Genomic DNA, 26,360 nt, shown 5'->3' with positions numbered 1-26,360 from the left:
TACAAGTTCAAAAGTTAAGGACATGTAGTCCTGAACTTAGAGTTCCATGTTCAAAAGTTAAAGACATGTAGTCCTGAAGTTAAGTACAAAAGTTAAGGACATGAGCAGAAGGGTATTTTCGTCCGGGCAGTTAAAGTTTATTAAAGCAGTGGCTAAAGACTAAAGACATTTTAAGTAGTGGCTAAACACTAAAGATATTTTAAACGATGGCTTAAAAGTAAATACATGTGTTATTAGTAGCCAACCGTGCACTTCCCCACAAACTTGCCAACAAAACCATGTTTTTTAATCTTGTAGTAATAATTAAAATATTAATAATTCACTATAGCAGGATTTTTATGAAATATAAAAAGCTTGGATTAATACAATTGGTTTTTAGCTATTCCTCAATCTCAGAACAATTGTTTTCTTTTTAATCCCAACTTGATATGATGATCTGTACCTTTATTTATGTGCAATATCTAACTTTTATCTTTCATCCGATGAAAATTGTATAATAACTAATTAAAATAGTAGTCCAATTTGTCCATATGAAATAGAATTTTAACTAACCCATTTGAGAGGAATTTCTAATAAGGTAATTAAGCTTAAATAAAATGGGATCAATGATAAAAAAAATATAATATATAATAAATAGAGAATTTTAGATCGATATATGAACACTTTAATATAAAGACAAGAAATGTCTTGCCATGGGAGTTTTGTCTCCCAATAATTAGGGGGTTTTGGATGAGAACAAAACAAAGGATTACGACAACACCTTGCATATCTTTCTTTAAAGTTTATCTACAAAACATAATTAGTAGTAATAAAAAGTAAATTGTAGAGACATAAATGCTCAACGTGGATAGTATATATTGCAATATGAAGCAGTCATTTTGTGGTCCACTGCATTTGAAAAACAAAGAAAAAGCAACGTGTTTGACTAGAGGTTTCGTTTCTAGGGTTAATTTGCAAATCAAGAAACCTATCTCTCTCATCTCTTTTTCTACTTGTGGTGGGCTTGTGAATGGTGGAAAAAACGAAAAATAAGAGTGAAAAATGCTTTTGGTTGGTCTAAAGCTTTAGTAATCAAAAATAAAGTTACAACTAATTGGTTGCGACCGGCTAGAGTTTTATTGGGATGATTGAGATCGCTTCATTCTTAATCAAAATGTTTCGCGTTCGTACTTTGAGAATGAAGAATTTGTTGGTACATAACACTTTACTTCTTTAATTGGCTTACCCACCTTCCCCCTTCCCCCCCCCCCCCAACACACACAAAAAAAAATTGAATTAGTTGAGCCAATAGATTTAAATTACTAGTCTTAATTAGTCATTTTGATCAACATGACCAAGGGGCTTGCATGTTTTCTTCTTTAATTATTTTTGTTAATACCATCGTTATAATAAATAATTGAGGAATTTCATTCATTTCCTTGTGAAAACTTTGTCAAAAAACTAACTTTTTCTAGTTTTAGCTTTAGGGGTTGGTTGAAGTTTATCTAGCAATTAAAAAATTGGCTTGATTAGGTGTGCAAGTTTGTCATGGATGATGCCATTGTATTTTAGTGGCTCAAAGCATTCATACCCATTACTAATGAGGACCTACAGAATATACCCTCCTAATGTTAAAAAATTAATTAATCAAGCCAATAGAATAAGAAAATTTGGATAAGTGGTGTTTATCATGCTGGATTATTATAGAGTATGACTTGACCTATGAGCCGCCATACCGATAAGCTTGGCCTTTGTGTCCCTTTAAAGCACTCTAATGACTTGATATCAACTTGGACGTTTCCCTTGCACTGAGTGTTATTGTGAGCGTTATCAGCCTATGTGCAAACACATATTGTACATCTATCGATATAATGTAAACACTCATTGCGAGTAGGTCTTTACCCCATATTTCTTCTTAATAACACTATTCTATTTTGGACCTTTGAATAGAGCCCAAAAGATGAGAAGTTGAAACCGATGTCAAAATTTTCAGGACAAAATAGCACGGTATAGCCAGTTTTCGAACTGATTATTCAAAAATAGTCAGCGTTTACGAAGTCAATAAAAAATAGTCACTATTTTGCTGCAACAGAGATCGGTCCAACATTATTATACTGGAGTTCGGTGCACCTGTGTATGAACTCCAGCATATTATGCTGGAGCGATATACTTTGCTGACTCCAATATAATATACTGAAGACGGGAGCACCGATGCTCCAAACTCCAGTATATTATACTGCACAATTATACTTGCTGGAACTCCATCATATTATGCTGGAATTCTAGTGTACTTATGTTGGAACTCCATCATATTATGCTGGAGTTCCAGCATACTTATCCTGGAACTCCAGTATAATATGCTGGAGTTCAAGCATACTTATGTTGGAACTCCAGTATAATGTACTGGCGTATTTTTCGGGTTTTGAACAGTGTTTTCGCTTAAATTTATCTTTACATGAAAAATGGCTAAATTTCGATTACTTTTAAAATTGGGTTATTTTTGAACGACCAATTGTAAATCTGACTATTTTTTAATATCTCCCAATTTTCAGCCTTGACTTCTTGCCTTTGGATGGCCAATTGGGCCTTTCAGATAATGTGCAGTGTTTAATAGTTGGCATTCTTAAGTAAAAGCGAAATTCATGTGCAGAAAAATACTATACAGTCAAACTTTTTTATAATAGCGCTTCACTATAACGATCAACTTTTCTTTATTACTAATTTCTCATGTTATGTTAAAATATAGTATGTTCTTTATAACAGTATTTCGTTATAACAGCCAAAAACTATCGGTTCAAACGAGACTGTTATAAAGAGATCTGATTGTATTATCAAATTAAGTACGCACCCATTGTCACAGTTGTAGATATAAGAATATTAAGAATACATCTTAACGACCAATGAAAGCAATACATCTTAACGACCAATGAAAGCTGGCGGGTAAGACTCACTTAAGCCTCGCTTCTTCTAAAGATTGTTTATTTGGAACTCCTTTCCTCTATTTTATTTTTTTGCTTATAAGTAAGCATTGGTAAGAACACCTCAACTTCTAAAATAGCTAGAATTGGACAAGAATGAATTTCAACTTATTTCTACAAGCACATCCTCCATAACTTTTTGTAAAATGAAAAATAAAAAGCTGGAATTTAAATAAATAAAAAAGAACTAATCGTGAGATACATTTTGAACTTAAAAATAAAAAAATAACTCAACTTGATTAATCTTGAAAATAGGCTATCAGTAATAGCCCTTTTGCAATTAGTTGCCAAGCTGAAATAATATAGTCCTCAATGTTTGTTTCTTCATTACTTTCCCATACAATCCTCTTCCCAATTTCATTGCTTTTTCCATCTCTAAAATTCCATTACCACCATTTCCCTTTCTCTTCAATCCTCTCATCAACACCTTCACAATTCTCTCATCACTTCCTACTGCATCCACAACACTATCAACCACACTTTCCATAATTGGAATCTTGCTTCCCCATTTCCTTATTAACCTTTCTGACTCATAAACTTCAGAATACACTTTCCAAAATGATGCTCTCAAATACCCTTTACCTTTTCCTCTCACCATCCATCTCCTCATACCTTCTTCTAATCTATAAACTACACCTCCCATATCTACTCCTTTCCCAACAAACATCTCAAATTCCATCATTTCTTGCTTTGAACCAACACCATTTTCAAGTTTACACCTTTTGCATTTACAAATAAAGCCCCAATTTTTCGCCTTCTCTTCGCGACTCCTATAGGGCGAAAACACATCAAAATAGGCCAATGTGAGCTCTTCACCTGCTTTTATGTCTCTAGAAGCATGGATCAACATGTGATCGCCAACGTGGGATCGCCTCACGTTGGGATCACAAGAATGGTTTATCAAAGAAGCCAAAAGCCAAAGACCAATGCCATGTACATCACTGTTTTTCCCATCAACTTTTGATGAAACCAACTCCTCAACAAGAGAGTTCACATCAAGTATGTTTAGCAACTTTTTCATGTCAATATTCTTATCATAAAACTTACAATCCTCGGCCTCAGGCCTAAATAAATCAATGTCAGGAACCTCAAAATCATCCTCATTTTCACCAGCTGATAACTTAAAAATCAAATCGCGCGTTCGATTACATTTTTTAGCAGATTTCACAATTTTTTCAATAAAACTTTTCCACATATCTAACTGAGCTTGTTCCTTAGAATCTTGGAAAATGGATTCAGGTACTATAGCCCTTTCAATAGCAACAGCTTTAGTAACTAAAATCAAACTCCCACAATCAACATTCTTTGTTACAAACAATCCACGCCCACTAATTTCAGACTTTTTGATCTCTATTGGACCAATGTATTCTGCTAACTCAGGGGATTTTCCTTGGAATTTATTGAGTACCCAATCTGATATATCAAAAGCACCAGTTCTTGATAAAAATTCAAGCTTTTTACACTTTTCTAAATACCCATTAAGAGTTTCAGAATTTTCAAACTCATTGGGATCAAGACTTGCTTGTTTAAAACAGTCTAAGGCTAATCCATATTGATTTAGACTGAGCAAAATCTTACCTTTACAAAGGAGAGTCTTGAAATGGGTGTTTTCGATTTCGGATGCTTCGTTACAATCTTTTAAAGCTTGAGGAAATTCTTGAAGATTTAAATGGGCTTCGGCGCGATTACAGAGAGCTAAACAGAGGGATTTTTTGAGTTTTGAGAGGTTATTTGAATCAAGATTTTTGTGGGTGTTTGAGATTTGGTTGTGGCAAAGGGAGATGTATTCAGTGTAGGTTTTTATGGAGTCTTTAAATTCTTTTCTGAGTAGAAGTTCTGTGGCTTTGGATCTGAGATTTTGCATTCTCTCTTCTTCTTCCTCCATTTTTTCTGCAACCAACTCTCTGTGTGTGACAGTGTGTGTGTGTTTTGGTTCTCTTGTTGGAACTATTTGAATGAGATGGAAATGTAACGGTCGTATTTACTCACTCACGGGACAGGTGCTAACGGCTACGTTGTTTTTACTTTTTTACCAAACTATTCCTTTTTATGATTAATACAAAAAAGGTCATAGGCCGGGCATCCGAATATATCTAATATAAACAAAGAAGGGAAATGTATAATTTTAACCGTTCCAAAAATAATAGCAAATAAAATATTTAATTTTTGTATATATGTATATTATACACATTTTATATACTTTTTAGCTCGAAAACGTAATTAGTTTCAGCTGACCAGCCAATTGTATTTTTTGTCCAAGAATGAAGAATCATCCTCAGGATTCCAAAGTGATTAAAATTTCTTTAGATCCTAGTTAAAATGAGATTTTAGATTTTATCTAATGACAATGATAACAAGGCTTATACCCTATAGTATATTGTAACCAACTCCACAAATTCACAAATTCCTATTTTAAATTTTTTTTTCTCCTTCTAACTTTTTAATTCTTTCCTCGATTTTAGTTCACCATCAAAGTTATCAGCTAGTTTCACGCCCATTTTATCAGGAAGCCGTTTTAAAGTTATTTTTGGATAAAGCTGAGATAAAGGACGATAAGATATGAACTTAAAGCACCAAAAAGGCCACATCTTCTACTATAGAGAAACATCTTTTGCTTCTTGGATTCTACAAGGGAATGAAAATAAACTGAACCGAGATTAATTAAGTACAACATATATCGACTGAGATTCTGAAAAGTAGCTCACTGGCGAGAGGAACCTGGCTCACTTATAAGCCACATTCCCTCCAACCTATGAGTCTATAGTTTGAGTCACATTAAGAGTAAATGAAAAACCACAAGTTGATACCTCTGTATTGAGAGGAAAAAAGAAAAAAGAAAAAATAAGAACTTGCTAATTCTGAAAAACCATGAGAAAATTAAACGGTAAAACATATGGTTTTAGATAACAATGGTACTCCCTTTCCTTTTGAATCGAAAAGGCAATATATGCAGTTTACATCATATACACCAAATAAACAATGGAACTCCCTTTCTTTTCAAATCAGAAGGGCATCAATTTGGTTTACATCACATACAGCAAATAAGTAAACTGTTAAGGGCAAAATACTCGATGTTTGGTTTAGGCGCACATCACGGACTCGAACTGTCACAGACAAAAGCTTGATATTTATGTGGAGAATGATAGAGGGGCAAACCCATTACCCACCGAATTTCGAACCATATGCCACTGCCCTTATGAAATTTCTTGGTTATATAAAAAAAAATCTAACCAGCGCCAGATGTCAACATCTTCTCTTGGCTGCTTTATCTCTTGACCTCGCGAAGGACTAATAACTATTAACAACACTCTTGCACAATGAGACATTCTAACCCACAGGAACCATCTTAATTTGCAGTTACCCTCAGCTTGGTTAAATAGCACAACAAATGATTGAATGCAAGGAGTTTACACGTAACTTGCACCTGAAACGAGAAGAGAAAAGGAGATCTCCCTGTAGCCAAATGTTGTTATTTCCTTCTTAACTCAGTATTGCATTTCATCGGTGTGAGAAAAGTGGCGATAAGATGTATGCCACCAAGACCACATGGATGGAATTGATCACTTTCTCAAAATGTACACTCCCTCTCTTAGTTCTAACTTCTCCTCAGCAACTAGACCAGATAAGAAGCTTTGCAGTTGTTGCAGCGATTTGTCATAAGGAGGATCAGCAATGCAAAACATCTGCAGCAATAATTTAGTACTACTAATTCTTTGGTATTTCATTGCCTCGTGCCACAACATAGTTTCCAATTACTGATAATTATTCACAAGTTATAAAACTAATAATTACCTTGAGAGTATTATGAATACGGTCCAATGCCATGCTGCCAAAATTGGTAAGCATCCCAGTGATAAATTTCTGCAGCCAATACAAGCACCTTGTTTAGAAAAGAAAGAAAACCACTAGTGTTTTCTTTTCTGTTATTTTGTCCTTAGTTATTTGCGAGATGGTTTCTGTCCTTAGAACAATGAACTACCTAGCGCTGCCCAATTTACAATTTGTTAATAAAATATTAAACACATTTTGGACTTGAACAATAGACATCCAATTGGTGGTAGATTTGATAATGATGAGATAAACAAAGCCACACAAGAGGCTACCATCTCTGTGTCCTGCCTTGCAAAAAGGTTCACATGGAGTTTCCTGTCAACTGATGTTTAAGCTTCTGAAACCCATGGGTAATTATTTTCCATATCACTAAGGGAATTATGCACAATATTTCAAACACCTAGGTACCTCACTAGCAAAGAGAAGATTGCAGGCTTACTTTATCGTGATGTTAATGCAACTTAATAGTTTGAAAACCAGAGCTACCATGATCATAAGAATACACCAAAAACAGCTTTTAAGAAAAGAAAAGCTTTGTGTATTTACATGTTGACCACTGATAAGAGAGTGTATCAGAAACAGATACATACGAGATCCATTTATATGCAAAAGAAAGAAAAAGGAACTCAAATGGTATACCTCATAGACGGTCATCTCTTTTCGCAATTGATCTTCAACAGAGGCCACAGACTGTTCTCCGTCCTCATCACCTGCCAATAGCTCCTCACAGCCTCCATCAATAGTTCCACTTTTACCTGTATCGTTAATGGTTTCCACCAGAGTAAAAACATGATCAGCAGAGTCTGCCCCAGTTGACTCCACCAGAACTCCCTAGTCAACCAAGTGAAAGAAAAAAGATCAAATAAATATTTTCACCAGAGAACCATATACTGATGAAATTAAAGTTGCAGGAACTAACCTTGCTTATCCAAAAATTTATTCTCCTATTCAACACATCAACAGCTACTCCAACTGCAGCTGCAAGGTTCTTAGATGTCCATCTGCAACATGAGGTGTACATACCCTTTACAGCACTGACAAGAAGTTCTCGGAAACAATGCATTAAATGAAACTACAAAGATGTTCCCCAAAGTTACCTTTTCTGATCTTGAAACTGCATAATAATTGAAGCATGCAAAGGAGTAACATTGAACTGCATTGCTCTATCTTCAAACTGGAGCTCCAACTACCAATAAAATAGCAGTAAAAACACAGTCAGTCATTTGGGCATAGCAAAGGATGCAGGGAACAGAGAGCTCAGACCTAGAGATTTAAATCAGCTGTTCGTGTAGACTATTTTGAAAGACAACACAAGTCCCAAATACACTGTACAGTGACTAACCTTTACACTGCCCAGATTTTTCTTCCACATTAGCTTACGTGGTGTCTTAATTTCAGTATACCTTTTAGCATAATCAGTCAGGAGTTGCTCGACAGGCTCTGGTAAGTTGACTGCCTCATCCTACCATCAAATCACCAGACTTTTGTTACTTGACCAGCAAAAACAAATAAAAACAAAACAAAGAAAGCTATGCAAAAGGCAAACAATTGACACTACTAAACGAAGGCCTATCCCAAGGATGATTGGGGTTTGGATGGGGGAGGGACCCACGAGAAAACAACAATCATTTCTCTGTCATCAAAATTTAAAAAGGATGTTCTAAAATCTAATTTCCTTTCTCGGTTTTTTTCTTTTCTCCAAGTGAAGTGCAGAGGGGGTTAATCCCCAGACCTACAAAGGCATCTCTTCATAATTTACATCAACTCATACATAACATCTGCAATCTCCATGAAAGAAAAATAGCTAGTCATCTGTGGACACCATGCTACAGATACAACAGCTTCTTAAATCTTTGTAGGACGTCCAAAGGCAGAGGCAATGACAATAGGAAATCATAAAGGAAAGATTTGTGAACACATCAAGGATATCAAAGGGGACATTCAGAATAAGACCATGAATTGTGAGTGTCAAGGATTCAGAACTTTTTTCATTTATGATTATATTGGAAGAAAGAAACCACAATTAATATCGCAGAAAATAAAAATAAAGCAGTTCAGTTTGAAATATTCTTGCACAGTTAATTTTTTATTTTTTCACATTTAACTTCTGTAGGGTAAAAGATTACTAGCCCAAATTGGCTCAAGATGCTCCACTAGATAACTAAAAGATTTTACCAACATAGCTGGTAAACAAATGATTATATCAGTAAATGGAAGAATAAAAACATACCTGAATAGGAGGCCAGAAATTTGAAGATATGATGGTAGCATTAAGATTGTCCAAAGATACCTCGAGGTCTCTTCGCTCTGTATTTGAATAAAACCAGTAAAAATTGAGACTACATAAAAGAATGGGAAGCTCAAGAACAGGACAAATGAGTTGCAAACATTACCTGGCTGTGGTTGATGCTTGATAGTGGCCTTTATATTTGCATTTGTCCTCTTTGAGTCAATCAAATCATTAAGCATTATTTCACATTTCTGCATGCTGCTTTCTCCAAAATGAATCTGCAAATGATAGTAAAGTCAAGCTGACAATGTAAATGAAGATGAAATCATATAGCAGAAAAGGTGTCTGTTTTCAAATACATCATGTGACAGATTTGAAACGATAGAGCATTGGTTTGACCCGTTACCTTGAGAAGTTCTAGAGTACGTATTTCCGCATCAATGTCATAATCAGATTTGTTCAAAAGCTTTTCAGCGAGCATTACACGATATTCACTAACCAGCTGATCTTTGGAACCAATTATGCCAACTACCATACCAAGTATGTCAACCTTTCTTCGGTATCTGCTTCCCTTGGATGGATCTGCCTCTACAGGGTCAGGCTCCCAGCTTAAAGATTTCGGATCATAAAAGATATATACATAAGATATAAATACAATATAAGTATGTCCTCCAATCATTTCCAAAACAGTAGTGACAAAGATGGCGTACTTTTGTGCATTAATCCATGCTTGCTTGTCGTCGGAGTTAATATCATCATCCACAATAGTGTTTTCTTGACTCTCTTCATCTCTATTCAATTCTTCCAGCAGGCTATCTCCAGAACTGCCAGGTCCGTTGGTATTTCCACCAGTTCCATCAGTAAGCATGGTCACAATGCATTTAATTGTATCTTTTCTCCCCCTTAGGTATTCCCTTATTGGTTCACCAACAGCTTCAAGAAAAATACCTGCAGGATCTATAGTTCGAAGTGCTTTGATTGTTGAAACATACTGGTGCAATATATCATTGGTCGAGGCACCAGCTGTTAGTAATCTATATCTCAATGATGAGATAAAAGAATCTACCAGCTTCGAATGTTGCCCGGTATACTCGAGACACTGTTTCAAGTCTTCAATAGCAGGAGCGCTGTCAAATTCTAACAGTCATCAACTCACAAGTTGGAATATTTGAGATCTCATATGAATAAAGTAGTTACTATGTCAGTAATTGATAAGTCAAGAAAACATGATGAATTGGTACTAGAAAGCCTAAATGATAGAGAAAAAACCAGAGAGTGCTGCAACAAGTTTTACTCGTAAGATGAAAGAAAACAAGGCTCAACATATTAAACTAGTCACAGGGAAGAAACATAGGTAAAAAGTAAAGATCAGACATTATGAACACAAATCCATACTCTATGCCATAACCAAAAAGGGCTCAATAAAATATTAGTCACGGGGAATAAACATAGGTAAAAGTAAAATCAGGACATTATAAATACAACCCGTATCCTATGTATGTTATATTCACTTTCGAAAAATAAGTGAGTGAAGAATATTGCTGTACATAGGTGAAAATTCATCTCGGTCTCTATCATTCAGGTATGCATACAACAAAGAACTTTCTTTAAGTCTAACATTATAAGACATAGCATAAGTCAAACTTGGACACAGGGTCTCATGTTTTGTGCCAAGTCTTCTGTTTCTTCCCAATTCTAAAACTTGGACACAAAGTCTCATGTTTTGCAACAAGTCCCCTTTTTCTTCCCTACTTCGGGCCATAGGAGGCTACATCAATGAACCATTCCCTTTGCTTCATACTCTTGTGCAAGCACGGGGAGTATCCTTAAAAATTAGGTAATTACATAATATTAATTATTGTTCAAATGAGTGCCACAAATTCAAGGATTCTTACTTCCTGGTGCATCACAACGACGAGAGTGCATGTTATTTATTGGAGAAAAAAGAAAGGAAAAGTACTAGTGCATGTTAATTTTTACACTAAAGCTACCGTAGAATCCTTAAGAAGTATAGTAAAAGGCTCCATTGTACAACTTAACTCGAGATGACCCTAAATTAAAAAGTTAGACAAACAACCTTTGCAGAAACGAAGACCATCACCAGTGGTCCATATTAATCTTTTTGTCCAAAAGAAGACAGATTAAGAAAACCTAGACCACAAGAATAGTTGGCAAGAAACAGTAATTTATGGATCTTTTGGATGGAGGGGAAGGGAGAGAAAGGAAAAGAGAAAAAAGGGGTGAGTTTAGTTAATTGGTTTTAGAATGACTTTTTGGGAGAGAAGGAGAGGGATAAGGTTATGCACACAATGTTAAGTTTCAGTTCCATCCAAAAGTGGGCGGAAACAGAGGGAAAGACACTTTCTAGTAGAACTTTTTAATGCCCAAAAAGAGACTAGATGTGTTAACAAGAGAAATACTTTGCTAAGGGTAGCAGAGTCAAATCTCTTCCTCTCTAATCCAAAAACAGAATATTATCACTCTTCTCCTCTATTTTCTTTTACACGGTCTTCATTCTTCTTTTTCTTTCAAATCTTTCATTCCAAATATCTGACTTTTATCACTTACGGACCAGCTACTATATATGCTCATGGGCAGAGAGTGCCCCCCCCCCCCCCCAAAAAAAAAACAAAAAAAAAACAAAAAAAGGGAAAAAAGAAAAGAATGAATAGTAAGTCACCTGTCTGGATAATCTACAATGATTTCAAAAAGTTTGGCTATTCTTAAATCCTGCAAGGTCTCATAAGCATAATACTCTAAGCGCAATTGCCATCTAACAAGCCCCTCAGATGGAATTCCAGTTCCAGAATAGCACAAGGACGGGTGGGATGCTAGGGGCGACTTCAGGCCAGAGGAAGGGTCATTGCAGCTAGTAAAATCACCAAGGTACTCAAGAAGTGCACGCAAGAACTGAAGGGGCACAGCCTGCACAAATTGGTTCCAAATGTTAACAAATCGGATCCAGTAGTCCAAACATTAACGTTATCCATGTTCTTCAAGTTTGAGACAAAAATTCATGAGGAATTGATGTTTTTTTTTAGAGAGAGAGAGAGGCATGGGGAATTGATATTCGAAATCATATAACCTTTCACAAAGTTATTGTGTCATTTTCGCAGTGTCTTCCAAGCTAATCTATACGCAGATCACATGAGTGAAAGCATCATTGACAATAAATTGGTAAAAAGCATAACAAAATCCATTAGATCTATCCGGTATTATCAAAGGCGCGCTTAAGCCCCGAAACGAGGCTCAAAACATGTTGAGTGTTTCGCCTCGCTTAGTGGGCGCTTCAGTGTTGTCATCAAGGCTCTAAGGTATATTTTTCCTTACTAATGAGCACGATCCTAAAGAGGCGACACTAAACGATTGATATTTACTTTATCGCAAATTTTCTTCAATTTCTTTGTCCATATATTTGGTATTCATGCTTATAGATGTTATTCTTGGACTACGCATACAGATTTGTAGTTTTTCTCCATTTGTGCCTTTCTTCATTAAAACCCATGCTTTATTTGCGCTTTACGCTTAAAGCCCCAACAGATCTTAGAGCTTTTTTGCGCTTTTCGCCTTTGATAACACTGGATCTATCTGACTCAAAACGTATGACTATTTGCAGAATATCAATGGAATCGAAACTAGTGCACTAGGCAAGGAAAAGATGTTTCATTACAGGATGCACACTATAGTCGCTCAATATCCTAAGTGAGTCAAATGACCACCACACAAGAAGTCATTGCAAATCTAAGAGTGCTGAAGAAGATAACTTTCAAATGAGCTCGAATTGCAACTCTAAAATAGAACTCTGAAAGGGTCTTTGCACTACTACTTCGAGACGTGAAATTGGGATCATGCAGATGAGACCAACCTGTATCCATGCTTTGATGGACTCCAAAACAGAGCTCCTATAGTCATCACCAGCCAAATCATGTACTTTGTCCTATCACCCGCATTCAAAAGAATAATTGAGTACAAGATTAAATGAATGGAAACTTCATATAATTTAAATCGAAAGATAAATCTAACTTTTTGGTCAAATTAACAAAATCGAGAATGCTGACAAATCACCATAACATGATTAATGTTAACTGAAAATGCTGATAGATCGACTGAATCTTCATCACCAATGACCATATACCTTAAGAAGAAAAAATATGGCAGAAGCGTATGCATCTTCCGCCATAGATGTAAAGCCAATATTTCTTAGATCACGAACAACCATACCAATGTTTTTCACCAACTTATTGTTCCCTGAAAATCTTGCATATTCATGGTTTCTATCACTATCCTTATTACCACATTTGTCGGGCAGTTTGCTTTTCTCATCTAAATCCATTTTATCATCCATGCCTAACTCATCATCATCCTCAGAGTTTGCACCTGCAATTGTACTTAGCTCTTCCAGTCTTCCTTTGAAGTACCAGTGTAGTATCCCTAAAATAATTAGTAAGGGAAAGGACAAGAAAGAATTAGAATGTACACCTCATAGATAATAGCCATAGAAACGTCTTAATGTGAAGCTTCTCTTAATCACTCTTCCTCTTCCAAAAAGTGAACAGGAAGAATAAATATACAAGAATCTCAAACTTCTTCCTTTCCAAAATATATGTGTGTGTGTGTGTTTATTGTAAAGACATCTTCTAACTTGTAGATTCAGAAACCAAAGCAGTAAGATTAGTGACTAAAGAAGTATAATTCTTGTGTTGCAGTTGGCAACCCTGGGCAATAGTATCAACGGAAAAGGGTCAAAACTACCCCTATCATTTGCTAAATGGTTTATAAATACCCTCCGTCCATCTATCCGTCCAAAAAAACACACGACGTTAATTCTATTAACAAAAATACCCCCGCGACCAACAGCAGTATTGGTGGGTCTTTCATTTAATGATGTGGCGATTTTTAACCGGGCCACGTGGCAATCTTTAACCAAAAATAAAATATGGGTCTTATTTTTACCCATTTACCTGGTTCGAACCATTTACACAAATGGGTGGTATCTATCACACCCATTCTCACTCATCTGACCTCCCCTTTCTTCTTCTTCAATCATAAACCCCATCTTTAGGAAATGAACATGCTAAGAACTACTGCAGCAGTGAAGGACACGGGACTTTGGTCTTTAGGCAGGATGCACATATGGTGATGAAGTTAATTCACAAACATACAGAGAACATATTTAGGAAATGAACATGCCAAGAACTTCTTTACTTTTTCAATTCACAAACACACAGAGAACATATTTTTCTTTGCAAAATTTGCCGGTAACAATCTCCCAGAAATTGTGAAACTTTATCCTTGTCTCTTGGATGAACAAAGAAATATATGTCTAAAAAAAATCAAAGAAGATATCGGAAATGATAGACCCTCCATCTTCAGCCATTATCCATGTTTTCTCTCACCATTTGAGTCAAAATCACATAGACAGAGATAGCATAAGCATAAAAAATGGCAGTATTGACAAAAATGGCTTAAATCCAGAAGCTTAAATCCAAACTCAAAATGTAACCACACGCTCGTCTCAACAATCCGAACAAACCCCAGAAACCAATTTGAACAATCGCCCACAGAATCGAAGGAACCCAATTCGTCTTCTTCGTCGATAATCCGTTTGAAAATTTTCAACTCAAAACCCTAGAAAATCACTCAAATCGATCCTAATCCTTCATATTCGGCTTCAAAAATGATGTTTCCAACTAGAATCATGGACATCCAATCGAATTCGAAGCCCTAATTTTCTAATTTCAAACGAAACTTAGCTTCTTCGTTGAACTCGGCACAGACGGGTTTCAATTGTGGCCTTAAATTCAATCAAACTTCTTCGAATTGAAGCTCCAAATAAGTAGTTCAAACTTAGATAATGAATAAATCACAAAATTTAGAACCAAAATCGAATGGAGAACAAGGAATTGAACTTTTAGGAACAAATAGTGAAAAGCAATAGATACGATTTCCTCTTTAGGACACTGATGAACTTTAATTTTGCTAAGCCCAGCACGTAAAAATGGGTAAATGGGTCGGACCAGGTAAATGGATAAAAATAAGACCCATATTTGATTCTTGTTTAAAGATTGCCACGTAGCCCAGTTAAAAATCGCCACATCATTAAATGAAAAATCCACCAATTCTGCCGTTAGTCGCGGGGGTATTTTTGTTAATAGAATTAACGTTGTGTGTTTTTTTGGACGGATAGATGGACGGAGGGTATTTATAAACCATTTAGCAAACGGTAAGGGTAGTTTAGGCCCTTTTCCGTAGTATCAAACATTTGGTACTTTGCTGCATGATTGGTCCAAGAAAAGAACTGATTTAAACAAAAAACAGAGAAAAGAGAATGGTTTAACTTCAAATAGGACAAAACAAACAATCTCAAGACCTCAGAAAGCTACCATATCCATGACGAGACTGTAGTTTACCTTCATTTATTTGACCTGTTCGAGAGGTAATTTGAACTGGTTTTGATATGAAGCAAACAGGTCAATAACAAAAGAGAGTCCCAAATGGGTGTCTTTCCATCAATGAGTACAAATTAATACAACAGCATTTGAGCTTGAATACACTTAGGTTGTTGCCACCATTTTATTCCCAAGATACACGCTTGTGTATTATAAGCTGGTCAAGACTTTTCACGTAAATTGTCAATTTGTACTAAACTACAAAAAACAATGAACAATGAAGTATAGGAACTATATTATGTTCATCAAAAAAAAAATTACACCCTTTTTTCACACTCTTACAATCTCAGTTTAACCATGCCTTGAAGATCATAAAAAAACAAAATGTTCTATAAAGCTGGTCAGTAGCACACTTTATAGCCATTAGCTCAAGTAATACCACCAATTAGCCATTTGAGAAAGCAGTCAAATGAACAGAATTCTACTATCAAGAAAGCAACTACCTTTATCGGCATTGCATAAAAGGAAAAGGAGAAAGAGATTGGGAAGCAGGGAAAACATTTAAAAAGCACAACTAAGCAAAATTCAGCATGTACTATCATTCTATGAAGTAATCCACATACCAGGAAAATGGCGAGGAAAACTAGCCAAAAGAACTGAAGACACAATTAGTTGATATTTTGAGAACAGATAAACTCGAGTAGAATCTGGGTTCACTTGTCCTTGTGACTTGTTTTCTTCATAGGACTGTAAAGCATGAGCCAACAATAGTAGGCACTTCTCCTGATACTGCTTTTCAGATGATATCTCTTCCAAAGCTTTACGTATTACTTGCTGAATCTCTTCTTCTAGAATCTGTATCAATAACAATCAAGTATGTCCATATAAAGTTGCTAAGCCCTAAAACCAAGTCATAGCCTGAGCAAGATTAAAATTGCTAAGATGGCAAATCGAATCAGCAGCAAAAGTGAGAATATAACCATGCACATCCGCTAGCTAGACAAGATATTATTGACAAACAACATGTGTTTTCCATGTAAATTACTTCCCCTAATAAGAAATGCAGTTAACCATAAGGAAGCTAAGATTCATAATTATAAGCCTCTAACACAGACAATGTTTAACAAACTTGTAGCAATGGAAGCAAGAATTGAAGACCAAGAAAACTATGGCATAAAACATCATAGCTAAAACCATAAAGAAGAGCTTACACTACTACTCAAAAAAGGTGTGTAAATGGGGTTGTTAGGTCGTGTAACATACACATTTTCTACGTTAAAGTAAGACAGGATTAGGAACATAATAGAAAACTTTACACTAAGTAACAAAAATCCAAAAATTGTGACAAGCATAGAGAATCCTCATTAACAGTAATCCTGCATTTGCACACACAGACAAGTTCACGGTGAAAATCAAAGTAGTGATCCATTCTTGTAGTTCCATAGTATTGCCTTATCCTTAATATAGAACAGTATATCACATGTCAAAGGGACCGTATGCACATACTGGATCCTTATTAGTTTCAAGTGGAGCAACATTGCTGTAAGGTTCAAAATAACTCCAGAACCTTCTTGCTCCATTTCTCTCGAAAGTTTCCTGTTCCAACACAACATTTTCACTATGAGTTCAATAAATATACCTATTAGAGTCATAGCCACACTGGCTTTAAAAATGCAAAAACTAAGTTACAAATCATAATGTACATGGTGTAGCTGAAAACTGCGAAAATGAAATCATTTCAAAATATTTGAATATTTTCCTTGTAGAAAACATTTCAAATACAGGGTATTCAAATAGTAGAAAATGATTTCATTAACCAAGATACTGTCAGTGAAAACATTCCAATACTTGAATCCCTTGAATTGTGGAAAATGTTTTCTCCAAGGGCGATATCCGAGAAAGAGAAGAAAATCACTCCAGTCACTTTAGTGCGGAATTTGTTTACGATTGTTCTCCTTATGTCCAATATACTATACCTTGTATAATTACCATATATTACCTATTGTTACTTTTTATCAGGATATCACCTACTATTATACCCAATCAAACACAGGAGACAACGATCCAGGTTACAATTTTCCAATGTAAAACATTCTCCTCCAAACAAAACCAAACCAAACCACCCCAATGGAAAAACCTTTACTTATAGGTAATAAAATTGAGTAGCCATGTTTTTTAAGTATTTTAATTTACTTTCGAATTACTCAAAGTCCTATGCTTTCTGGGAGTTGTTTTGCCTTTCAGCAATTTACACATGTATCTTAAAAAAAAAAGAGCTTCTACTACTTTTTATTACGTATAATATTAGCCTGAGTTGAGTTTAAATGGAGTAACACGGTCAGTGAGGAGTCATACAACCGACTCTAACTTATCTGGGACTGAGGTCAACTATTGAAATATGTGTTAAAAAAAAAAAAGACCATATAAGTAAAACTTTTGAAATATGTAAATTTTATTCAAATATTGCTAGGATAGATGAGAATTCACACTATACTTTACTTGTACGTAATGAAATTGAGTAGTTATGTTTTTTCAGCATTTTAATTTATACTTTCAAATTACTTTACGTCCTATGCTTTTCTGGGAGTTAGTAATATAATACTTCTTTTTATATTAAGAGATGAGTTTAAATGGAGTAACATGGTCAGTGATGATTCATAAAGCCGGCTCCAAATATGTAAAATTTATTTAAAAAACATCATGACAGTTAAAATTTGAGCAGACCTGAACGCAGCGAAGGAAGTGTTGTTCAACTAGAGACGTTAGGCCATGTTCGCAGAGATTCTTAACTTGCGTTATGAACTCGGCGCTGAATGACAAATCACCGCTGCCTTTAAGAAGAGCTTCTGAAGTGGAGCAAAAGCCGTTCCAGTTTTCCGATATTTCTGCTATAGAATCGACATTCAGTGAGTCCAATATCCCCAAATTGCACGTCATTGTGCAGCTCTTACAAGGTTTCTCTCTTTCGCCGTCACTGATGATTTAGAAATTTAATTTTCCGGCAGACAAAACCCTAATTGACTAAGTAAGAATAAAATCATGCGCATTAGATTTGTAATTGAGTTAAAAGGTGGGAAAGGGAGACTTGGAGAGATAAGGAGTGGGGCTTTGGGAAGAGATGGTGATCTGCTGCTCTCTTCAATGGTGTGAAGAAGAGGAGAATCCAGCTACTGCATTTACCGCCATTTTCCTGTTTTGAGTACCTGTTGACTGAGCAGCCCATGTTCATACCCGACCCGAATGGATTAAACCACAAAACCTCCCTTGAATAATGTGTATATTAACCACCTGAAAAATATTGATGTGCCCCTTTTAAATGTGCCCCAAAAACTTACGCACATCGGTATTTACGTCAGGCCAATAAAAAAATTGATATTTGCTATTTAATCTAACTATAATTATTCGTGCTCAATCATGGTGTGAATAGTTAATTTTTGACCATATTTTAATTTATTTTCATTTTTTCCGCTCACTTTTTACTTCCACACTTTCTTCATTCACTACTCACTTTCTCCACTCACTACCCACTATCCCCACTTTCCCCACTCATATTTCTCACTCTCCCTACTTCCCCCCTCATGTTCCCCGCTCTCTCCAAAAATATTTTCTCCACCCACTCCTTCATCATTCTCTCTACATATAACACACACACAAAACAAAAGGATGGGGGATCTGAAGAAGAAAGGGAGGGGAAAATGCATAGGAATAAGCAGCTGAAAATTGGCTCTCTTTGATCGGCTTTGCTCCCTCGTAACAACAGCTCAAAAAAATTCTAGGGGAGAACTAGTAAAATCCTTGCTCCAAAATTATCCCAACCTCAGCTGAAAAACAGCCACTCAAAACCAGCAAAACATCTGCGAAAATAAGTCCAAAAAATACAGTCAAGCCCAGCTATAAAACTGTTGAAAAACCAGTCATAAATCTCCATCGAAACAGCCATCAACTTTAGCAAAAAAGAGCTGTATTTTCATTCCAAAAATCAGCCATGAAATAGTCGTTGAGGTTAGTGGCGAAGGTACTGTCCGAGGTTCACGGCTCAAGGTTCAGTCCCTGTTTTCGTTTTCCGATCAGATTCGATTCACCGGAGTTTGTTGTAACCAAGCTCACCTTTAATACAAAAGATTCAATTGTTGAGGTTCAGTTTTCTTCTATATCTTTATCTCTAATATCAAGTGAAATAAAATAGATAAATTGTTCCATGACTTTGATACTATTTTTCGTTATATGCCTGTAGACGTTAATATCATTTTTTTTGTTATTTTTCTTGATATTTGTTGTGCTTTTATTTTAATAGACTATTTCTGAAATTAATGTCTTATTGTGACTAGAATGCTAAGCATGCTTTTGTTCAATTGTTATCATGATTTAGCATGTTATAATTTAGACAATATTTTAATGTAAGTTGATAAATTAATTAATGAAAAGCAAGGTTTTGATTAGATTTGAGCGAATTTAATTTTTGTTGGTTTGGACTTTCAGTTGGATTGTGGATTTTGGCTAATATGTTCATAGGATATTCATTTAAAGTGACCTTACTTGAATTGGTTGGATTTAAATAATTTCAAATTGCCAAGCTCAACACAATATAAACTAGTGAATAAATTTGGTCCGTTTTTCCTTAGTTAATTAGTTTCGCTTCTTCCACAAATAAATTTCATAAATTTGGAATATTCATGAACACCGTAGTTTGCTTTAGGCACGCAATTAAATTATTACAACTACGGGTACGGTTCCCGTGGCGTGGTTGTGATACCTAATTTCAAATTAAGATTAAAAATAGGAGCACCTTTAGTTTGCCTTTTAAAATATATAAACCTTTTCTTAAAATAATTTGAGGCGTGTCATGCCATATAAAACCCCTAAGCTCATGGCCCTCACAAAACTAGCTAGCTTTAATAGACAATTTGAGGTGTGCCATTTTCATTAAGTAACCCATGGCCCTCTTGTAATTAACACTAACTCTTTTAAAATCGGGGTATGCCATCAATTGAATTTACCATGGCCCTCGTAAACTTTGTTATTAATTTGAAATTTCGTAGTTGCTTTAGGCGCGTTCTTTAAATTGATTTTCTCTTATTTATTAAATTCGGGTGTGAATTTCATGTGACCCAATTTCAATTCTTAACAACGTTAAATAGAACGTGTCGTGAACCGCGGGTGCATTTCATGTGGCATGGTTCAAAGCATGTTTTAAATAACGTTGAATCTTCCTGAAATAATTAAAAGCGGATTAATAAGCTAAAAGTGCACCATAGGTTTAAAACGTGTATTAAAATCAGATAATAGGCCAATTATAATAGTTTGAGCGACCGTGCTAGAACAACGGAACTCGAAAATGCCTAACACCTTCTCCCAGGTTAACAGAATTCCTTACTTAGAATTTCTGGTTCGCAGACTTCAAAAGGAAAGTCGAATTTTCTCGATTTGGAATATAAAAATAAATCGGTGACTTGGGACACCAATTAAAATATTCCAAGTGGCGACTCTAAAAATTAAATAAATAATCTCATTTCGAATAATGTCACTTAAATTGGAAAAACTCCCCCCGGCTCGAGCTGTCCGCTCGGGTAAGCCAGGTCTAGAACAATACACCTAAGTTTTTAAACCTAGAATAACACAGCCTCATGCCGGATCCCTAGTAGGAACGTTTGTTTGCATCACGTGCATTTGACTTTGGGGACTCAACACAGGGGTTGGGTCCGTCTAGGATAGGTGTACGCAAATTAAAAAGACCATCCTGATGCATCTTACGTGCTACTTGCGCATCTGTTTGTTTCGGCTTGCATGTTGACCAACTTTTAGAATAGGGAAAGAAAATCAAAAAAAAAAAAAATCAAAAATCAAAAATAGTAGTGAGAGGTAGGTATTTAGAAAATTCTGAAACTCTGCCGAATTTTGAAAAAAAAAGTCATTTCAAAATGAGCCAAAATTTTCAAGTGCCATATTTCCCCTGTTCCGTCAAAACTGACCGAAATACGCGGGTCTGATTCTCACCGGATGTGAGATACGTAGGCAAACCTTATCGGTTCCGACCCCAATTTTTAAAAATCCAAAAATATTTTCCTTTAGTTCCTTCTTTAGAAATCTTTCATTAAAAATTCAAAAAAAAAAAAAGAAGTTTTTTTAAAACTCAAAAAAAAAGAAAAAAAAAAGAAAAATCAATAAAATCAAAATCCAAAATACGAGTTTCCTTTATTTTGAAATATTTATTTTTTCAAAAAAAAATCAAAAAAATCAGGAAAAAAAAAAGAATTAAAAAAAATCTTTTCCTTGTTTAAAAGTCTTTCTTTCGTAAATGTCAAAAAGAATTGTTGAAAAATTGAAGTCCAAAAATATTTTTGCTTTTCTTTAGAAGCACTTTTGTAAATAAATAAAAAGCTCAGAAATTCAAAACATGTTTCTTAAAAAATCCCTCTTTCGAAAATTAAGAGGCAATATCCAAAATCCAAAAATATTTTCTTTCTTCTGTAGAAAAAGAGAAAACAAATGAAAATTCAAACAAAAATATTTTCCTTTTACTTTTGAAATTCCCAAAGTTCCAATCAAAAGAAAGGAATTTTTAGAAGTCTTTCTTTCAAAAATAAAAGAAAATCAAAATCAAAAATCCAAAAAAAAAAAAGTATTTCCTTTCTTCTTTTAGAAGCATTTTTTTTAGAAAAATCCAAAAGAAAGAAAAAATCATTAGAAAAAAAATTCAAAAAATCAAAAATATTTTTCGTTTGCCTTAAAGCTTTCATGGTGTGAGTTTTATAAAAAGTAAAAAAAGGTTAGTTTACTTATTTCATTTCCGATCTTCCCGAACTACGCAAGATCTGATTCATGCGACGTCATGATACGTAGGCAATTCCCATGGATTTGATCATGGCCATAAAATCAGTTGAGTAAAAAATAAATTGAGAAAAAAAGAGTGAAAAAAAAAAATGAAGAAAAAAGAGAGAGAGAGAGACCAAAAAAAAAAGTGTGACAAACAAAAGAGAAAAAGAGAGTGCAAAAAATAAAAGAGCGACAGAAACGAAATGAAAAAAATCAAGAGTGATTAAAGAGAGGCAGAAATAAAAGAGGTGCATACTGAAAGAGTTAGTTAAGGCCAGGATGAAACATGCAATCGTTCAAACACATGATAGAAGCGTTTAACTGTTAGGTGCATTGCATCCCAACGTGCGATTTCCTATATGTTAAATGTTTCAAAACTAACAAGGTTGTTGGGTGTGCAAATTAGCCAGGTTTTGGTGGTTGGTTTTGTTGGTAGTCTAGCATCCCCTCCTTCACAATATCCAAAGGCACAGATGGCCTCTGCAAGCAATCTCCAAATCATCGGTCCTAAGGATAGCCCGACATCGACTATTCTGCAGCTAGAATTAGCAGTTGCTGAAGAGAATAAGATGTTGCGTCTCTGCATATTGAAAATGTGGGATGCCGGTCTAATGGTAGTGAACCGCCAAGTGCAATCTCTGGGTTCCCTGAGTTAATCCCCAAGTCAAGTAATGTTACCAACGCTCATGTGCCCAATCCACTCATCCCATGCGGGCACCCTCCAATACCGTTCAGTGATCCTGGCATGCCTTTTATAGTTTTTCCCCAGGTGCCAGTTTTCTGGGTACCTCCAATATTGTTCTCTACAGCACCAGTCTACACAAGAACACAACCAACTTTACCACGGCCATATGTTGAGCCTCCGATGTTCACCTTTCAGAGCCCACAGTTTCAATAAGAAATAACATATGTGACCCCATACTCTTTCACTCAATCTCAGCAATGTGATCTCTCGGGGAAGCAAGAAAGGGTTGTTAAAAATTCCGAGCAAGAAGAAATGGCTCGGAAGATGAAGAGCCTGGAACAAATCTTGAAAAACATGCAAGGTCTGAGTGGTCAAAAGAGTGTCTCATACTTTGACCTCTGTATGTTTCCCCATGTCCACTTGTCAGTTGGCTTCAAGATGCCAAAATTTGAAAAGTACAACGGGCATAGAGACCCGGTCGCTTATCTGAAACGATATTGTAACCAGTTAAGGGGTGCTGGTGGAAAAGAGGAGCTGCTAATGGCCTATTTTGGGGAAAGCCTCATCGGAATCGTTTCTGAGTGGTATACAAATCAAGAAATTACTCATTGGCATGTGTGGGACGATATGGCTCAAGATTTTATCCGTCAATTTCAATATATTGTGGACATCACTCCCGACATAAACTCCTTGTCTAATTTGAAAAAGAAAACCGCGGAAAGCTTCCGCGAATATGCTATCAAATGGCGTAAGCAAGCTGCCAGGGTAAAGCCTCCAATGGATGAACTTGAAATGGTCACGATCTTTCTACAGGCCCAAGAGGCGAACTACTTCCAGAACATGATGTCCACTATGGGAAAGCCGTTCGCGGAGGCTATTAAAATTGGGGAAATAGTTGAAAACGGTGTAAAAATAGGTCGAATCTTGAGTTATGCTGCTTTTAAGGCCACATCATAGTCTACTTAGAATAGTTCGGAGGGTTTGAAGAAATGAGAGTGAAGAGGTAGCCATGATGGTTTCAAGCTTGAGGGGGCCCGCAGGTCATTCAGCCATTCATATGTGCCTCCTATCGCCCCAACACACCACTATCCCCTTTAAGGTGATGCTTATGTCGTGGCACCGCCTCCTTGTGCGGTGATGAGCGCACAATCTTACACCCAGCCAAAACATTATACACAAAACCGAGCTCCACCTCCCAGAAATGCCCATCCTTACCAAGCTTCATATAATCCTTAACCAAATGTTCCCCAATACAGTTCTCGCCCAAGATAGCCTTTCAGAAAGAATCAGTTTACCCATATTGGTGAATCGTATTCAAGCTTGTTCCAAAAGCTAATCATGTTAAATCTATTGCAGCCAGTGGCCCCAAACCAGCCGAACCCCGAGTCCCCCTTGCACCGAGCTGATGCTATATGTGAATACCACTCTGGAGCAGTGGGACACAGTACAAAGGACTGTTGGATCCTCAAAAGGGCAGTTGAAGATCTGATTGAAGCTGAAAGAATCATTTTTTTGGGATGAAGAAGCTCCTGATGTGACGAACAATCTATTGCATGCCCACAACATCGAGCCAATAGTCGGAATGATTTGTGAAGCTGAGGAATTTGATCCGACACTGAAGGCCATTTCAGCCATTGCCGAGACGGAAGAAAAGCAAAAAAATGGTAGCCAAGCCTGAAAGTTCCCCATCATACGGGAGTCCCGGTAGTCAGTCTTGCTATCCTTTTTGCGTCCGGATTATCTTAGGTTGCGATCCGGATGTTTTACTTTATTGTCTTACTTTCCGATGTAATCCCTTCTATCTTCAAAAATTGAAAAAATCAAAAAAAATCAAATGAAATTAATATTTCATTGTCCAAGAATGTCTCTTTTCTTAATCTCGTCATTTTGCTCATTCTCTTTTTAGTTCTATTAAATGCAGATTTCAATAACATGACATGCTTGCGGACTTCATGCCCGGATCTTAAAACGCTGTCAGACCTCGAAATAATGAATCAAGAATTAGATCGCAATGAAGATTAACTTAAGGAAATAAAATAAAGAGTTGGAACAGCTGAAGAAAAATTGGTTCCAGATTGAAAAGGTCCATACATAGTAACAAGAGTACTGTCGAAAAAGTGCGTTGTACTTGGGACACATTGAAGGAAATGTCTCTGAAATAACTGTCAATACAAATGCAGTAAAAAGGTACTATGTTGTATCCTCTATATAGAATTAATGTTCTCCGGCTGGGATGAAAAAGACTTTCTTTCTCACTATCCAAATACTCAACCCTTTGCAAACCCTTTGAGCCGGTCACTCTTCCTTGATTACCCTTTTTGGAACCTGAAAGTGTTATTGAAAAATGAAATGAAAAATTAAAAAAATGAAAAGAAAAGGAAAAGAAAAATACAGAAAAAGGGGGGAAAAGGGCAAAAAGAAAAAGAAATGAAAAGGAGAGGAAAAGAAAGATACAAGAAAAAGGGGGAAGAAAAGAGAAAAAAAAACGAAAAAGAGAAAAAGAGAAAAAAAAGGAAAGGAAAAGAAAGATAAAACAAAGCAGAAGAAAAACAAAAAAGAATAAAAAACAAAGTTTCCTGAACTACGTTCGACTTGAGTCCGAAAGGATGCCTAGGCAGCCTCTCTCTGGGGTTCAGTCACACCAAAACAAAAATCTAATTTTCCCCGAAAAGTGAAACTGGGGAAGATGTTATAATGGTTCGGCGATGATTCCGCCTGAATGGTTCTAAAGTTGTAATTCGATCCAAGTTCTTTTTACCCAAACATTGCTCAAGTCCTTCCGATCAATCGGTGAAAGGTGTTCAAAATCAGAGAACGCAGTTGTTTGAATTCGATGCAATCAAGATGAGAGAAATAAAATGAGAGAGTCTTATTGGTGAAAACCTACGAGCACCGTAAGGCAATGGTGAGCATAGAAACTGAAAAACGAGAGAGTTTTGTTAGTGAAAACTCGTAAAGAGCACTATAATGCAACAATGAGAAGAGAAATGAGAGAGGTTGATTGGTGAAAACCTACAAAGGGTGCCGTTGATCGAAAAGAAGAAACCCCTCACCACCATTAGTACTGAAAGATTCATGGCAAGGTTTCTTGGTTTTAAAACACGGGTTGCAATGGGTTTATGAGAAGTTGGATAGTTGTTGCAGATCAAGTATCCAGTCCAAGAAACATGTCATGTCTATTGAAGTCTGCATGCGCTCCAGATAAGTCCTTCTTTCCTCCCTGAAAGGGACACTTCTCCTTAAATTCACTTTCTTGTCCTTTGTTTTATTTTCTTTGAATCCTTTTCGGTCTAACTCTGTTCCGAAACTAATACAAAGAAAAGGTGGCAAGATTGGTTTTACAGGGTTCTGCTTAACAAAAGCCAAGTCCAAAGAAAAGTACCCAGCCTCAGCGGGTGCATCAGGTCGATCCCGACTGGCCATGATGGCCGATGCTTTGAAATCAAAGTCATTGA

General features: G+C 36.0%; 2 protein-coding genes across 2 annotated transcripts; both read right to left on the bottom strand.

The window, feature by feature from the left end:
- Positions 1-3,160: 3,160 nt before the first annotated feature.
- LOC104212092 (methyltransferase FGSG_00040) lies at positions 3,161-4,931 on the bottom strand. Its single transcript, XM_009761275.2, has one exon. It carries the CDS (start codon positions 4,840-4,842, stop codon positions 3,238-3,240), a length of 1,605 nt encoding a protein of 534 aa, XP_009759577.1. The 5' UTR covers positions 4,843-4,931; the 3' UTR covers positions 3,161-3,237.
- An 882-nt stretch (positions 4,932-5,813) lies between these two features.
- On the bottom strand, positions 5,814-18,661 carry LOC104212090 (anaphase-promoting complex subunit 2). Its single transcript, XM_009761274.2, has 16 exons — positions 18,132-18,661; positions 16,914-17,003; positions 16,031-16,262; positions 13,154-13,449; positions 12,884-12,955; positions 11,699-11,943; positions 9,729-10,145; positions 9,425-9,626; positions 9,182-9,296; positions 9,019-9,095; positions 8,131-8,250; positions 7,886-7,974; positions 7,708-7,789; positions 7,428-7,619; positions 6,750-6,818; positions 5,814-6,640 (listed from the first exon to the last, which is right to left on the bottom strand). Exons 1-16 carry the CDS (start codon positions 18,342-18,344, stop codon positions 6,518-6,520), a joined length of 2,634 nt encoding a protein of 877 aa, XP_009759576.1. The 5' UTR covers positions 18,345-18,661; the 3' UTR covers positions 5,814-6,517.
- Between the last annotated feature and the right edge of the window lie 7,699 nt (positions 18,662-26,360).

This window comes from Nicotiana sylvestris, chromosome 10 (assembly GCF_000393655.2).
Source record: "Nicotiana sylvestris chromosome 10, ASM39365v2, whole genome shotgun sequence".
Taxonomy (NCBI): domain Eukaryota; kingdom Viridiplantae; phylum Streptophyta; class Magnoliopsida; order Solanales; family Solanaceae; genus Nicotiana; species Nicotiana sylvestris.
This window is presented reverse-complemented; position numbering and strand designations above follow the sequence as displayed.

What these genes read in the sequence shown, in the direction of transcription:
- LOC104212092 (XM_009761275.2), bottom strand. Translation starts at nt 4,842, where the DNA reads ATGGAGGAAGAAGAAGAGAGAATGCAAAATCTCAGATCCAAAGCCACA.
- LOC104212090 (XM_009761274.2), bottom strand. Translation starts at nt 18,344, where the DNA reads ATGACGTGCAATTTGGGGATATTGGACTCACTGAATGTCGATTCTATA. An exon ending in CCATCAAAGCATGGATACAG is followed by an intron (nt 11,944 to 12,883) that starts GTTGGTCTCATC and finishes CAATTTGTGCAG; the next exon opens with GCTGTGCCCCTTCAGTTCTT. An exon ending in TAAATTTTTGGATAAGCAAG is followed by an intron (nt 7,620 to 7,707) that starts GTTAGTTCCTGC and finishes TTGGTTGACTAG; the next exon opens with GGAGTTCTGGTGGAGTCAAC.